The 16,498-nt window shown below is 37.3% G+C and overlaps 1 protein-coding gene and 1 pseudogene across 2 annotated transcripts; both read right to left on the bottom strand.

Annotated features, from left to right (window-relative positions):
• Positions 1 to 7,681: 7,681 nt before the first annotated feature.
• On the bottom strand, positions 7,682 to 14,827 carry LOC148908131 (dynein light chain roadblock-type 2 pseudogene; annotated as a pseudogene). The gene is made up of 2 exons (XR_016120674.1): positions 14,493 to 14,827; positions 7,682 to 8,097 (listed from the first exon to the last, which is right to left on the bottom strand). The product of XR_016120674.1 is annotated as a dynein light chain roadblock-type 2 pseudogene (transcript).
• Positions 12,731 to 13,841, bottom strand: LOC116301355 (uncharacterized). The gene is made up of 2 exons (XM_089035783.1): positions 13,541 to 13,841; positions 12,731 to 13,434 (listed from the first exon to the last, which is right to left on the bottom strand). The coding sequence occupies exons 1-2, from the start codon at positions 13,839 to 13,841 to the stop codon at positions 12,731 to 12,733; spliced, it is 1,005 nt and encodes a 334-aa protein (XP_088891909.1).
• Positions 14,828 to 16,498: the final 1,671 nt, after the last annotated feature.

The following is a 16,498-nucleotide window of genomic DNA, read 5'->3' as shown; positions in this document are numbered from 1 at the left end:
TTCTCATTAGCACCATTGTTAACGGTACCACAATGGCCGCCATGTTTTTGTCTTTTAACTCTGTTGGGAATGCTTGCAGCCCATCTATACAGTATACATCAGCTATGGATAAAAAACATGTTAACTAGTGCTTTAGCTGACTTTTGTTAACGCGTGCTCACGATGGGTTTATTGCGAGCGGCAAAACAGTCTCTTTCTTATTACTTAAATACCGCTGGGTTTTATGAACTAACACTCATTTGCACGGACTTAGCCTGGTTTATAAGTCAGCTATTCCCAAATACCACTAAACGTCCATGGAATTTCAAAACTTAAAACTCGGCTACGCCTCGTGGATCCACACTACTTTGACAATGTGATGACCCAATTTATCGTCAATAGGAGGACAGACACGTAAAAAACTGATGTCTATTTGTTGTTTTTTTACAATAACAATAAAAACTCCTCATTTTTAGCGATCAAATCAACCAACGGAAAGAGTGTGCGCTCGTTGTCGTCAGCTTTATCTGTCTGTCGTCTTATTGATGATGAAAAATAACCAATCGGCGCGCGACAAATTTATTAGTTATCGTAAAAGTTGTGTGGTATTGTTCAAGCTGCACATTCTTTACATTACAGCTGACTTTCGTGAACAATTTATAAGGCCCCGTCCACACGTATCCGGAAATTTTTGTATCCGCAAATTATTTTTTGCGGATACGAAAATGTTTGCGTCCACACGCAGCGTATTTGAATCGTTTTCACCGTCCACACCTATCCGTTTTCGTAAAATTTGCGGATACGGACACAAAAATGTCCGGACACGTGTGGACGCAACCCGTATCCGAAAAAAAAAAATTGTGGATACAAAAATTTCCGGATACGCGTGACGGGGCCTCACTCTTACTGTCGTTCTCCTCTAACCGTGAACATTCGAGTTTTTTAATTTTTATTTTCTTAGTTGTGTAAATATACTTTTGCTTTTTCATCCTCTTTCATCTCCTTGAATAGCTTTTATAGGCTCTCAATACGCGTATCTTGAATTCTATTGCTTTCGATTCGTAATCTGATTGGTTGACAAGCTCGAGTTTTCAAAGTTATAGTAGAAGGATAGTAAACGAAGCAAAATCTGTGCAGGTGAGTCTTCAGTCATAAAAAAAATAGTAGGCCCCGTCCACACGTATCCTGAAATTTCTGTATCTGCAAATGTTCTGTGTCCACACGCAGCGTATTCGAATCGTTTTTTAATCGTTTTCACTATTCACATGTACCCGGAAATTTCTTGATCCGCCCTGATGCACGCTAGTTCCTAGTCCCTTTGACAGATTTTCTTATTGAGCATGCGCAAAATCGTGAATACGTCAGCGTATTCGAAAATATGCGGATACGACCGTCCACGCGTATCCGTATTCGGAGCGTATTCGAAAATTTCCACTCTGGAGACCGTTTTCGAAAGTTTGCGGATACGGATACAAAAATTTCCGGATACGGGTGGACGGGGCCTAAAGAAAATTGACTGAACTATAGAGCGTTTTCACTCACGTGAGAAGGCAGCTATAAACAATAGAAACTTTCCGCAAAGTATTTGCATAAAAATAGAGTTCAATTCCCTGGAGGATAGAAAATGTATTGTTTTGGTACCACATAATGGCCGCTGTGACGTCACGTGAAAACGCTGTATTAAATGCAAGGTTTGAGTCAGTCGTCGAATTTACGACGACGTCAAAGGCAATAATATATCTAATTCAAATAACGTTGTCATCGCCAAAGGCGATAGGCAATAGGCGATAGGTACAAAGCGATAGAAGATAGGTCATTTCAAGATCCAAGAATAGCTGGAATGACTTGTTTTTCTGCTTCTTCTTCTGGTCAAGAACATGGACCTTAGTGTTGAGACTGATTCGATGTTCTTTGTATTCAACGAAACCATTTCCATGTGGGAATGACCTTTCGCCTATCGCCTTTGACGATGACGTTTTTTGAATTAGGTGTGTATCTTATTATATTTATATATTTTTTTTCCTTATTCAGGTATTTTTTTAAATTCATTATAATGTAAATTAGGGATGAAGATCCCATTTTGGTAACTTAATAAAGTTTATTGTATTGTTAAGAATCTTCAAAATAACCAAATCGTTAACCCTATCCCAGACTAAAATGACACCCTATCCCGGACCAAATGTCAAAAAAATGATACCCTACCCCAGACCCAAAAGCCGAAAAACCATACCCTATAGGGCGGCACATACCCGTATAGCAAATATAGGGGAGTACCCCCCCCCCCCCCTGGTTCGGAATGACCTATCGCCTATCGCCTTTTGCTATGACAACGTTATTTGAATTAGGTGTATTCGACGCAGCAAAAAGTTCGACGTCTTAACTGGACTTACACCTAAATAAATTAAATTTCATAATTAACATAAACGAGTTTGACTTATAATAATTTTATACTAGTGCAAAAAGAGTATAGCAATAATATAGCACTAGACTCGCTCATAGTAAGGGGGAAGGAAGGAATATTCTTTACCAAATATTAGAACGAATTACCGGAACATTTAGAATAATATCCGTTTTCATAGGGGCGAGTTAGAAAAACTAAGAGTCGTTTGCAGTATGGAAAATCGTGAATAAAATCAATACAAGATAACAACATATATCAACATCATACCATGCCATATCACATCACATCACATCACATCACATCACATCACATCACATCACATCACATCACATCACATCACATCACATCACATCACATCACATCACATCACATCACATCACATTACATCACATCACATCACATCATATATCATATCATATCATATCATATCATATCATATCATATCATATCATATCATATCATATCATATATCATATCATATCATATATCATATATCATATATCATATATCATATATCATATATCATATATCATATATCATATCATATCATGTCATGTCATGTCATGTCATGTCATATCATATCATTAAATTGAGCTATGAAAGCAATTCATGAGACAAAATACAACTTGATAATCTTCATCTCATTCTGTTTTTTTATTTCTGCCATCCTTTTTTTTTTTTTTTTTTTTTTTTTTTTTTGTCCAGATTGTTTCTAGTAAGTGTTCTTAGTAAGTAGTTGTACTCTTTTCTATAATTATATTCTTTTACTCACCAGAAAATTTTGAATGTTGTCATAACATACACCTATTTCAAAAGACGTTGTCAGTCGTAGATCCGAAATCTGAGACCGAAAGGAATTGTGGGTTGTAAGCTGTAAATTGTTTGTGGTTTTAATTAGTAGTTCGCAAAAAGTTAATATCTTGATATACTAACTTTGAGCGATGACATGCACTGGCAAACTATCTCGGTAAGTGTATATTGAATTTTGAACGAGAAATCACTCAGTCCCCCACAATTCCAATAGACCAAATTCAAAACTAGCACCGATGTGAGGCTTACGTTGTGAACAAAGGAATCTGACGTGATTCGTGACTTTTGAATCACGCCAGATTACTTTGAGTCACGCCAGATCTCTTTGTTCACAACTTAAGCCTCACATCGGTGCGAGTTTTGAATTTGGTCTATCAGTCTAAGATTTCTGATTTCAGATATCTAACTGACGTTTTTTAAAATAAGTGTATATCCCGCAATGTATCATTGGACATGCCCCTTTCGCATCGATTACACGTGGGTTTAGATGATGTATTATATGCCGCAATGAAATTAGTCAGAATGAAGTTACAGCTAGCTTAACAGGTTGTGACATTTGTCAATTTCCCCTTTTCACTATCATGTCACTGCTTGTTTATGTGGGTGATAGAATTGCCAGATCCAATAGAAAATTCAACAAAATTTGCTCCTAGCGAAACAGTTTAATCTAAAATGGACTGGTTTTCAGATATAATATGTGTTAATATGTACTAAAAACTATTCTGAGCGTTTGCTGGCTATTCTACTTCTCTTCATGGATTGATATGGGTTTTAGGCTAATTTTCGGTGAATTTGCGTTGATTTGATCCCCTCCGGACGACATGATCCTTTGCGTTTAAACGATAGATTATTTGGATGTGACGTCATAGTGAAATAGGGTAATTGATCCAGCGCTTCAGATGAAGAGCGGAAGCTCTTTCTACTTCAGTTTATAATTTGCAAGTGAGTCTTGAGAACACTTTCTACTATTAGTTGTGTCCCAACAGAAGAATCTTCACACTCGTTATTGTGAATTCAATACATATGAAAATAAAGCTAAAATAAGGTTAAAGTTAAAGTTTAATTCAATTTACATCTTGTACACACACTCACACAGTAGTACGTTATGTAGCGAACTCCCTGGGAACCTTCCAAAAATTGGCAAATAGACCCCTTGCAGCGCTTCAGAATGCAGCTCAATCTGGGGGACAAAATACTACGGATCCACACCCTAATTCGTCTACTGACACGCCTACTTTTGTTACTGTCTCGGATCTAGCACATTGCCAGTAAGGTATTCACTGTAATGTATGAATGATGGAGAAATTTGAATTTAAAATCAAAGTACAATACAGATGTGTTAATATTTTCCTGGAAAGAAACCAGTGGTAATATCTCCACCGTTTTCGACGATTTCATCGATTATTAGCGAGCGAAACTCATCTGAAAGCACTTTTCCGCCAAATTTATTCATCTCCATGTTTCTACAATTTTACGCTCGAACGCACTGCTGTAACAAAAGTAGGCGTGTCAGGAGACGAATTAGGGTGTGGTAGCGAGACAAATTTTTGACGTGTCGCCACAGTTCGGTGAGATCCGTAGTAATAGGTTTCAATTTTCAGGAGATTGGAATTTTTTTTTCATGTGCAAGGGTTCTATTTGGAAGGGAATTTAAAGTGGGAGACTCCCTCTTTTTTCGCGTACAGATTTGTGTCGAACCCAAACACGGTATCTGGTGTTCGTTATTTCGCCTAAAAAAAATTCTTGAAAATAGAAAAAGCCAAATGGGCTCGTCATATTTGAGTGTCCGCGTCCGCTTAATAGAAGTGTCCGCTGAATAGAGTCCCATTTGACAGTAAATATGGGAGGAACAAATTTAGGGACCAGAACTAGTTTCCGCTTAATAAAGGGTGTAAGTTTAATAAGGAATACTGTAGTCAGCTTATATTTTACGATAACTTACAAATCTCGCGCGCTGATTGGTCATTTTTTATCATCAATAAGAGGACAGACAGATAAAGCTGACGTCAACGAGCGCCCTCTTTTCGTTGGTTGTTTCATAGTTAATAGAGGGGAATATTTTTTGAAATAGCTGTATTCAATTTGAGAGAGCAGATGATCGTGAGAAGATGGTTTCACATCGACCTTTTCTGAGTTAGAGAATATGGTGCATTGTGGCCATAAACCTTCAGTATAAGATAGACTACAAACATGTTAAGCCATAGTCAATAGAGGGGAATGGTTAGAAAACCTATTGTTATAGGTCTTCGTTGGCTTTTGATGTTGAACCGGTCTTGACAGTGTGTTTGATTTATGCTCATCCAAAATTGCAAAATAAGTAAAGATAAACTTTCTATATGGGATTGTTGTAAGGAGTATTCAAATATCTCTTATTTAAGGGTTTTGAACTAGCAGCCAAAAGAAAGATTTTGGTCTGTTCACTAGCTCAGCCATTGCCAACATTCGTAAAACAATGGTAAAACAAGGATTGTGCACGGTCACGCTTGGAAAAAGTGAACAAAGACTTATAACAAAGGGGTTTCCTAACCATTCCCCTCTATTAAGTTTTGATCGCTAAAAATGAGAACATCTTGTTTTTGTGATTTTAAAAAACAAATAGACATCAGTTTTTATGTGTCTGTCCTTTTATTGATAAATTGCGTCATCACATTGTCAAAGTTGTGGTGTCTATTTATTAAACTGATTAGCTGACTACTATGAACAAGTTAAGAAAGCCCAAATTACGATGCTTCCCTTTGCGCTGTACAACTAAGGCCCTGTCCACACGTATCCGGAAATTTTTGTATCCGCAAATTATTTTTTGCGGATACGAAAACGTTTGCGTCCACACGCAGCGTATTCGAATCGTTTTCACCGTCCACACGTATCCGTTTTCGTAAAATTTGCAGATACGGACACAAAAATTTCCGGACACGTGTGGACGGGGCCTTAACGTAAAAAGCGTTTTCATTTTACTGACTGCTCGTTTACTGCGTTGGCGCAGGCTTAGGAGAAATTATGAGTTGATCTGCATATAAAGAAGAGCTTAGTCATTAATAAGATATTCTACAAGTTTATAATATTCAAATAACTTGTAAAATGGTATTGGTTCTAGCTATTCGTGAGTGAGTCTGATGTATTCTGAATGAGGAGATGAAGAAAGGGAAAAAGTAGATCGAAAGAGAAAGACAACGACAGTGGCAGATGCAAAGGGGTAAGTCTTTGATGTCTACAGTACAGTCAATTCAAAAAATGTTGTCGTCGACCAACTCAAGATACGCGATTGGACCGAAAGGAACTCTGGGTAGTAATCTTTGAAGCCGAGTTGACTCCATAATTTTATCTGACTAGTTATGCCTGGTTTACAGCACGAACCTTCGTAGGCGAGCGGGAAGTGTTGAAGGAGACGTATTTTTAATGCCTTCATATTTTCGAAATTGTAAACTGACTCATAACTACTTTGTTTTTCTTTCACTAAACCCGAAGACTTGCATTTGATGGATTGTTTCTCGCCATCATAATCTTATTACTAGCGGGAACAATTAATTCAGAACGAATATTTAACCGCTTCAGTGATTTTTACCCATATTCCTTTCGATCCAGTCGCGTAGGCTTGAGCCGGTCGACGACAACGTTTTTTGAATTGACTGTATATTAAACTATTCATTCTGACAGGACAGTGAAACGGTTTTTGGCTTTTCGCCATAAGGACAACATTACTCATTTAAGCTCAATATTTTGTAAACACGTTCTTTTGGAGCCAAATAGCAAAATATCAAATGCGACCAAAATTTATTGAATGCGTACTTGAGATATAAAGCTGTGTACTTTGGGAGAGGTGATATTTTGATCGGCAGAAGAACTGACATTTGACGGAATACTAATAAGTAGATTTACTCTAATTCACAAGTTTCGAGTAGCATACATATACATACATACAAAGTTTATTTTAACACGGTAAAATCATCAATACAAATATACATTACAATGAATAGAAAACTGTTTTCCATGATTGCCGTGTGAGCCTGCATAATTAGACATATTCATTAATTAAGTTTACGCCTTAACAAAGGAAAGGAATCAGCATTCTTACATCAGACGGAAGGCTGTTCCATAAAGCTGCTCCATCGTATTAAACTGAAACTACGTTTCAAATAATTTGTGCGCGGTTTCGGTAGAAACAGCTTCAGTGACCACAGGGAACCCAATGTAAACGTTAAGTTGAATCCCTGTTGATTTGCATATTAACGAAATGACTTCCGGTAAGACGTGTTGTCGATACCACAGGCAACCAAATGCTAGAACAACTCTAGTTGTGAATCGCTGAAATGGGCTTCCTGTGATCTTTCACGAAATGACATCCGGTTAGACGGATCGTCAATTTTTCATGACGATCCGTCTCATTTCGTGTGTATTGGACATGTACGATATACTGGGTCGCAGAAAACAAACATATTTTGTAGATAAGCAGTGACACGAATGAAACGCTTAAAAATTTGGAGTATTTAACTCATTTAGATAAAAAAAATCGTGAAAGTAGCGGGTTTGTCGTTTTTTTGCCTTTATTTTTTTGTCATTCATTCTAGTCCAGTATATTAGGGATTGGTCCTTGCTGTTGGTTGTCAGACTGTATCACAATCAAATACTGTCCATTATCCGGTGCCATGATCACCTCATGCTTCTTCGTACGCACCCTTAGAATGACGAGATCATTAGTTGGATCTGTATCTCTTACCACACCTTTGGCTATCCCACACAGTGATTTACACATATTGACATATTGTAACGTGCTAGAGTTATCAAGTGTTGACCTGATAGGCATGCCATCTTGATTCACGATGATCAGCCCTAGTACTCCTTTCTGTACTTGGATTCGGTCCAGGATTTGTTCGACGTGTTGACGAATCAATGGGTGGGGCATCCTTATTCTGTTATAATTAAAATATATCTTATACTCATTAAGTATTCATTAGCTCATCGACAAACCAGGGTTTCTTATTTGTACCACGTGCAGTAGTTTGAAACCCCCATCAAATACGACCGCACTCATTTCAAAGTTCTAGTACTTTGAAATATTTCAAAGTCCTACTACTCGGACTTTGATATAAAAACAAACATAGCAAAAAGAGTATAAGATGTCGTGTCAAATACTCGTCACTTTATTCTATCGGGGTTTCAAAATCCTCGTGGAATTTCAAATTTGAAACCGCCCTGATACCGCTAAATAACTCTTAATGAAAAATAACGAGGTACGATTAAAAATTATCGTTAATGATTATGAGGAAGTATCAGTCCTAATAGTCCCTAATAAATCCATAATGAGGGAATATTCAACCCTAATATTTCTTCATCAATAGTCATGAATCATGGTCCCTTATTTAACAGTCATAGGTAGCACAAGTGTAACGCATTGACTCAGTAACAATTTTACAATTCATCTGTAGATATTGCACAATAATCGCGAAATACTTGTGGGACCTATTGAATTGTCTTGGCGCATGCGTTGGCCACATCGTGACTCCATTAGGGTTTGTGAAGGTGAAATTTCATTTTTTATGATTTTAGAGTATTTGAAATCAATACTTGTACCATGAAAACAGTGTAATTCACTGATTCCCCTATTCTTTACTTTCACATCCCCATAACACTTTGCATCTTTGGGGGGTAACCAGAGGGTAAAAACCCACTCATTTTGCTGAAGGCTGATCAGACAATGTTGACAATACCTTGTTTGGTATCCAAAAATATAATGAAGAAGAAAAAAAACAGAAAAAGATAGAAGGTTGAAGACGTTTAAGGTAAATTTTAAACATTTTTTCGTAAGTCAATGCATTTTCTGTAAGACCAAAACTCTTGATGATCTGTACACGCAAAAATAACTTGGAATAAACTGATAATCAGTATTGTACAGATAAAAGCAGGTATAGTATAAATTCAATTAAGAAACCTTTCAATTTGGGGCAGTTTTTTGATTGGTTACCCCCCAAAGACGCAAGGCATTATGGGGATGTGAAAGTAGAGAATAGATTAACCAAAGTGAGAATTATAACTGTGGCTTAATTTACTTTATTCCTAGCCTACGTTGCCGGTGGTCGGCGTTCTGATACGATAAGCAGGTCAGTAGGCGGATACTCAAAATGCTAAGGTTTTCGGGCAGACGGTGTTTCCTCCTTTCCCCCCTCCCCCTTCCCCCCAAGACGACCAGACCGCCGGCAACGCAGGCTACCTGCTTCCTATAAAAACATACTCTTATGGTTTAGTAAAATAGCCTCAAAATCAGTTACAAAAATTAAAAACGTTAAGCTCATTTCTTGAAAGTTAAAGGGGCACTTGGATGAAAACTCCCCTATTTTTCAAAGTCCGAATAATTGAATGATTTGAGGACAATTTGACTCAAGTATGATTATGTAAACCAGATTAGTGAAAATTTTCGCTTGGGAGCCAATTGCAGTTGAAATATTTTGGGTTAAAAGAGAAAAGAACAATGTGGTTGAAAAAATGACGTCATTTACTCAAAATTTAGATGCAAAATAAAATTGATAATTTTTATCTGAGACATCTTACTGTAAAGAAAATATGTTGTTTGGCTACGATTGGGGCCATATAGATAAGTTTAATAGACCTTATTCGTGGTGTGACAATGTTTTCCCATTTCAACGTGACAAACCTCTAGAGGAAGGAAGAGCTATTGTTTTGCGACTCGTCGGGATATCATCGTTATTCCTTTCGTATCCTTTGGGATACTCATGAATTTTTTGAAGAATAAAAACAAAAGAAAATGAATCCTCTGGAGGTTTGTCACGCTGAATTGGGAAAACATTGTCACACCACGAATAAGGTCTATTAAGTTTTAAGTCGTTTCCAATTTTTATCCATTTTCATCCAAGTGCCCCTTTAAGAAAACCATGAACCAGCCCAGTTTTTTCCACGTCATTTCCTGATCTATACTGTTTGAAACCCTTTAGAATGAAGCATTGAGTTCGAATAAACCGACTGATGAAAATCAATCTTATTTCCAATCGATTGGCTCAACGGATAATTTAGAATAATGCATATAATAATGCAATAAAAATATCGGTTCCAGTGTCTTCGTACTGTAACCAATAGCGCAGCGCACTGATTCAAAAAATAGCTTAAAGATTCGGACAAACATTGCATTCTGTTTAACCGCTACGAGGATTATACGAACCGATTTTATTATTTTTACTTAAAGTTACTGACAATAATAACCCATGTAAACTAAGATTAACTGCGATCGGCTGTGAAAATTATCTGCTGAAAGTAAACTTGTAGGTTTGTTTGTCCGAAGTTTACACTTTGTCTTTGTTTTTATGACGTCACGGTTGCGCTGCGCTATTCCTAAGGGTTATTCTTGTCGTATGCACAACGTTTTCAATGTTTGTACTAAACTGTTTTTATGCGAAGTTTTCAAGCAGCCATTTTGTTTTCTTGTACAATATTTGTCTCATACATACATATTTTCCAGTTTCAGTCCTGTGTATACCGAAGATATGTAAACCCGAGATATAACTACGTACAATAACATGTTAACCTCATAAATGAAAATAATTCAAATATATTTTTTCGTAAGCAAAATGATGAAGACGAAAGCTGCGAAGTTGTTTTTGGCATTTATTTCTCTCTCAAAAAAAAAAAAAACTATTTTAAATTATTAACCCTAAGTTTTATCAACTAACAATGCGAACGAACGATAATGAAATGAAGAAAATTACTGTAGTTAGAAGGAGCGAAAAAGCGCTAATAAAGTCATTTGAGAATATGATGGTAAAAGTAGCCCAGTATATTTATACAATTTTTACAATATACTATCTGCTATACCTTATTCCACTTAATTTTCGCGTCACTTAAAAACCCCATTTAGAGAACTATTTAGTTCAAAATGAGTTCAAATACTAGTTGTGGTTACACTTAGACCTTTTCCCGTGGTAAAAGGCTTAAATCCCTCGGTAAACCGATTTTTGTAGTGTAACCGACATTTCCCGTGGTAAATATACCGCGGTGAATCACCATAGATACATCAAAAAGAACAGAAGAACCGACCGTGACATTTACCTAACTAAAGAGCTGGGTCTTTCTCCGTCCCAAGATAAAGCGACCAGTCAGATTGCTTTGTGAGGTTAATCCCGGAAACTGCATGCTGTGAGTACTGAGTTGAGTTAAAACACATCGTGTAAAACGAGAAACTCGTACGCGTGTAACTTCGAGCATCATGGCAGGATTTTATGACTCGCAGTGAGTATTTTAATGATCATTTAAAATTCATTTTCAGTATTTAAATAAGGGTAGTTTATGCGGAATCAACTGATGAAATTTTTTTTAGGAGTTCTGGAGATGGTCTTCACAATGGTTATTTATTTCAACGCCAGAGAATGAACCGCGTGGCTCAACATGGTACGTACGGCACATTTCCCAGCCAGTCTAATACAGTGCATTTTGCAGGTCAAGAACCATATTACCCGCCAGCTTCTACAGGACAATTTGTTTTTGTGCCCTCTGGATCTCCACCACCGGGCATGCCCTTGACTGAAGACCAACCGAGTACATCAGACGCCACATCAAAAGGTGAATCTGCATCCAAAACAGCAGGAAAGCGTTGGGAAGATTTAGAGGTGAAGCTCCTAATAGAAGCTTACAAGGAGAATCATGATCGCCTAAAAAGCGCAAAGAGTAGTCGCGGGAAGAAAAGTGCTTGGGGAAATTATTTATGACGATTACATTCAGCTTTGCAATGATGCCAAAATCAAAACCACTAAGACCTTAGTCCAGGCCAAAGAAAAATGGAGGGCGCTCTTTGATAAGTACAAGGCCGTCTGTGACAACAACCAAAGGACGGGACGTGGAAGAATGGATTTCGAATACTTTGAAGCCATAGATGAATTTATGGGGCCGTCGGACAAGGTAAATCCGAAGTTCGTGAAAGAAACTGCAATTATTAATGATCAGGATGATACAAACGAGGAGGACAGTCCGGGGGACACTAGTTCTGAAGTAGCAGATGAAACAGATGGCAAGCAAGAGAAGAAAGAAACCAAGAAATCGGATGACAGTATTGAGCGCCCAAAAAAAAGGAAGAAGACAAAGGAGGAGAAGGGAAAGGAAGAAAGTGAAAAACTGATGGAATTGTTGCAAACGCAGAAAGAAGCCCTTCAAAAGTCAGAAGAAAATGATAGGAAAGCGCTAGAATCACTGCTTCAGTTCCAAAATGATGCTGAAAGGAGGCACCAAGAGTTTATGGTATCCGTACTAGGGAAGTTAGGAGATATCTTCTCAAAAAAATAGGTTTGAACTGTTATGTTTTGAGTAGAGGAATTTATTGTTACTGTTTCATTTACATGCTCGTATTTCACGAGTAGTGGATGCTTAATTGTCAATCATAAAGCTTTTGTATTTGATATAATTGAACTGAACATAAAGATAAGTACGACCTCTAGTAATGAACGAACATTAGATAAAACGAACAAAATTGTTTGCACAAAAATGCATTGATATTTTCTAGATACGAAATAAATTCAATTCTCAATAATAATTACTAGCCTCAATTTACTGGTTTGCTAAGTAATCCACTACAGCTTGTACAATATTATTAGCAGCACGAGAGGGGGGTCTATCATCGGCATCATCATCACTATCATCATCTTCATCATCACTACCATCTTTGTACTGGTTTCCTCTCAAAATACAAATGTTGTGTAGCACACAGCATGCAAATATCGTATCAGGAACTCGGTCTGACTGCTCATCTAGCCTTTTCTGTAGGACTCGCCATTGATTTTTCGTAGAACCAAAGGCATGTTCAGACACTACTCTAGCTTTAGAAAGCTCTTTGTTGAAATATCTTTGGTGTTGATCGAGTGTACCATTGTCTTTAAAGGGCCTAAGTAACCAAGTTTTTAATGGATACGCAGAGTCGCCAACGATAAGTGGACGAATGACGGTACCATTTACATCTAGTGTTGGCTCCATGAGGATATCCTCGTTCTCTGCTGCGTCAAACAGCTCTGTTAATCTCAAAACTCTAGCATCATGCATGCTCCCAGGGTATCCCGTAGAAACAGACAAGTAGAGTTGGGAGGAATCTACAACTCCTTGGACAACATAACTATAAAAATGCTTGCGGTTAAAATAGTCCTCGTGATTTGTCTTTGGAGCTTTGATTGGGATATGACTACCATCAACAGCTGCCATGACATTGGGGACTTCACTCTTGTGTGAAAAGCCTTCAATGTTTTTTTTGAACCTCAGCTCTGGAAGTTGGAAATTTTATAAACTCGTTCTTCAGGCGACATAGTTCTTGTACAAATTCATGTGTGCAATATACTGCTGAGGCCTTTGAAAGCCCCATCATCAAACCGCAAGAACGATAGCACTCTCCTGTAGCTAGTCTCCATAAACTTACTGCCACCCTCTTCTCTACTACGATCGGGTTTCGTAGCCTCGTATTTTGTCGGTGAATTGCTGGTCCGACTAGCTGGCAGATATATTCAAAAGTCTCTCTTGATACACGGAAGTTTTCTTTCCACCAGTAATCGAGGGCACCGTTATTTAGGAGTTCTTGGAACCAATTCTGCGGCCGGGGAAGTACCCAAACACTTCTTGGGGCTCTTGTAAGTTGTCGATTTTGTTGATGAATTATTAGCTGGACTTCCAACATACAAAGAAAATTATACATTTGACGTCTACGCAATGACCTCCTTATTAAGTAATACTGAATAGGTAGGTATGAAGCGGACGGTCGGCGAGAAAAGAGTAGCAACAGAAAAGAAATCTTGCCTGCTGAATCTCGAGAGAGATCCATGACTGTATTCGCGGCAAAGCATTTGTTTTGCGCGCCAAATGTTAAGGTCAACCGGTCAATGTTTCACCGTGGGGAATTGGTCTGATGTAACCACTGTCAACGAGATAAGTTAAATCCCAAGGTAATTCGACCTAGGCAAATTTACCATGGTAATCCAATTCCAAGGTCTAAGTGTAACCGCAACTACTGTTACTGTTGCCAAGGACAGTACAAAGAAAACAAACATTCAGTATACCCCATAAATGTAAATTGAATAGTTATATGAATCGGTGACGATTGTAGCTGTTAAAACATAATCGCGATGGAAGTAACAAGACAAAATATGTATTTATCAGGATCTGAGTTCGGGTAAAAGTTTTGCGCGTAGATATTAGAAGAAAAAAGAGAAAAACAGCTTGTCTCGACAACCAATACCATCTGCTTTCTGTAATCTCAAGTTAATACTGTTGGGGTTATAATCTTTAACTAACTATAGAGTTTTTATGAAAAGTTTGAAATACTTTTTACCTTCAAATTGTAAGCTTCTTGGTGAACAGATAAGCAGTTTTTTAGTGCTCCGCTAACGTAGAATTCAACTCAACGGTTATGAGGGGATTTAGAGGTAATTTATGGGCGAATCTACTGTCAAACTGTAGCTGTTTTTTTTGTCGGCTCTGTAAACATGCATTGGCTTCTATTCAATTATTTCTGAATTTGTAATTCAAATTGAGCTTCATTGATGTTTGTATAGTATTAATTAGCTAAAGCGATGGACGAAGAGGTAAACTTAATAAGCGAACCGTGCGTAAAATTTAACAGGGAAGTGTAAAAGGAAGTTACTTGAAGACAGAGACGAGGGATAATGCCATTCTCTACTTTCACATCCCTATAATGCCTTGCGTCTTTGGGGGGGGGGGGGGGTAACCAATCAAAAAACTGTCACAAATTGAAAGGTTTCTTAATTGAATTCATAATATACCTGCTGTCAGTCACCACCAACAACAGTCTTTCTCAAGACTATACTCACCCGGACGATAACATTTCACAACAAACTCAAACACCAGGGTTCAAACCATTTGCAAACCTTAAACTCTTTATTTTGCAAGCCAAAATGGCTCCATGCTTTGCATAATTTGGCAGGCGAAAGAAAGTTCAAGCAAAAATGAGAACACTAAAATATGTGCAAGTGTCTGGATTAATGTTTTCCGTAAATGGATCTCGGAAAGACCACTCAAGTAATCCGAAATGTGTACAAATTCACTGTGATTTTGAACGGCAACGCTGGGATTAAATAATTCGGCACATTCAACTTGGTCTGGACTTAATCAGCCAAAACGCCTTTTTAATCGGCTTCTTCCTTTAGATTCTGATTTAAATTAAGAACTTTGTTAGTAGGAATCTAGTTTTATGCATGTTTTATAGTGTTTGACTCGATCTTTTATGTTTGAATTCTGAATAAAATTCGTTTGAACCATAACTACATTTGATTTGATAGTTCAGGATCAATGGATTTTTTGTTGTATATTTAAGGATTAATTTCACTTGTGATTTCAAAGTTTTGAAAATACTCGTGAAAATTAACCAAAAATTAAGCGGAAAGCCATACCGTAAATTTTCCGTACGGAAATGAGTCCTATCCAATCAGAGATCGTGAACGACGCTTTTCACACGATGGTTTTTCACGATAGTGAACTGGTTTTTCAGTCTCGCTTCAGTCACTGAATAAGATCGATGTTGTTCTGTAAATAGTGCTGCAGAAGTTAATCCACAGTCTAGAAAAATATATGATTGAATAGAGAGCCTACAGGAAAAAAATAGGTAAGAAGAAAACAAAAGAGACGTAAAATTACAAAAGAAGTATCTGACGGCTAAAAAAGAAAAATGAGAAGTTCACTGGAATTTATGCCACAACGATGAGTATCAGAATGAGTATACTAAACAGAAAACACCATGAAAAGTACTTGTACGATTTTTATTCACTCGTTATTTCTCAGACAGAGCAGAAAAATGACAAGGCTGCTACTTTCGCAATTTTTTCTTTCTCTCTCATTCATGCTAAAAAATGTTTAGTGTTTCATTCGTGTCTCTTGTGCTTTAAACTTTTCTGCTAACCTCGAGCAATTCTACTTCGAGGTATTAGCGAAAATGTTAGTTTTCGTGCTGATCAAAATATTCTCTTTCCCTACGTTCAGGGCGTTATATCTCAAATACGCATTCCTTAAATATCCCCAAATTTTGGTATTTTGTTAATCAGCCCCAAAAGAGCCTGTTTATGAAATATAAAGCTTATTAACGCATAAACGTCGAAAGTAGAACCCGTTTTTCTGCCCTGTATATTTCTCATAGTCAAATAAAAAATAACTTTAAAAACAAGAAAGAAAAAACAAAAACAACAAAAAACAAAACAAACAAACAAGTAAACAAAAGTTTGTGCGCACTTTCCATGAAGTATTCTGTATGTAATACAGTCAAACCACCTCATGCGTTCCCATCCAGGTTCAAACATTCAGTTTATTATTCGAAGTTTGATTTCC

This window comes from Actinia tenebrosa, unplaced genomic scaffold (genome assembly GCF_029948245.1).
Source record: "Actinia tenebrosa isolate PJP-AT-01 unplaced genomic scaffold, QUT_ActTen_1.0 PGA_scaffold3__52_contigs__length_22856419, whole genome shotgun sequence".
NCBI lineage: Eukaryota > Metazoa > Cnidaria > Anthozoa > Actiniaria > Actiniidae > Actinia > Actinia tenebrosa.
This window is presented reverse-complemented; position numbering and strand designations above follow the sequence as displayed.

Excerpts from the sequence above, each read along its gene's own strand:
- LOC116301355 (XM_089035783.1), bottom strand. The coding sequence starts at position 13,841 with ATGTTGGAAGTCCAGCTAATAATTCATCAACAAAATCGACAACTTACA. Across the intron at positions 13,435-13,540 it reads AGAGTGCTATCGTTCTTGCG|AGCTGAGGTTCAAAAAAAAC; the intron begins GTTTGATGATGG and ends TCCAACTTCCAG.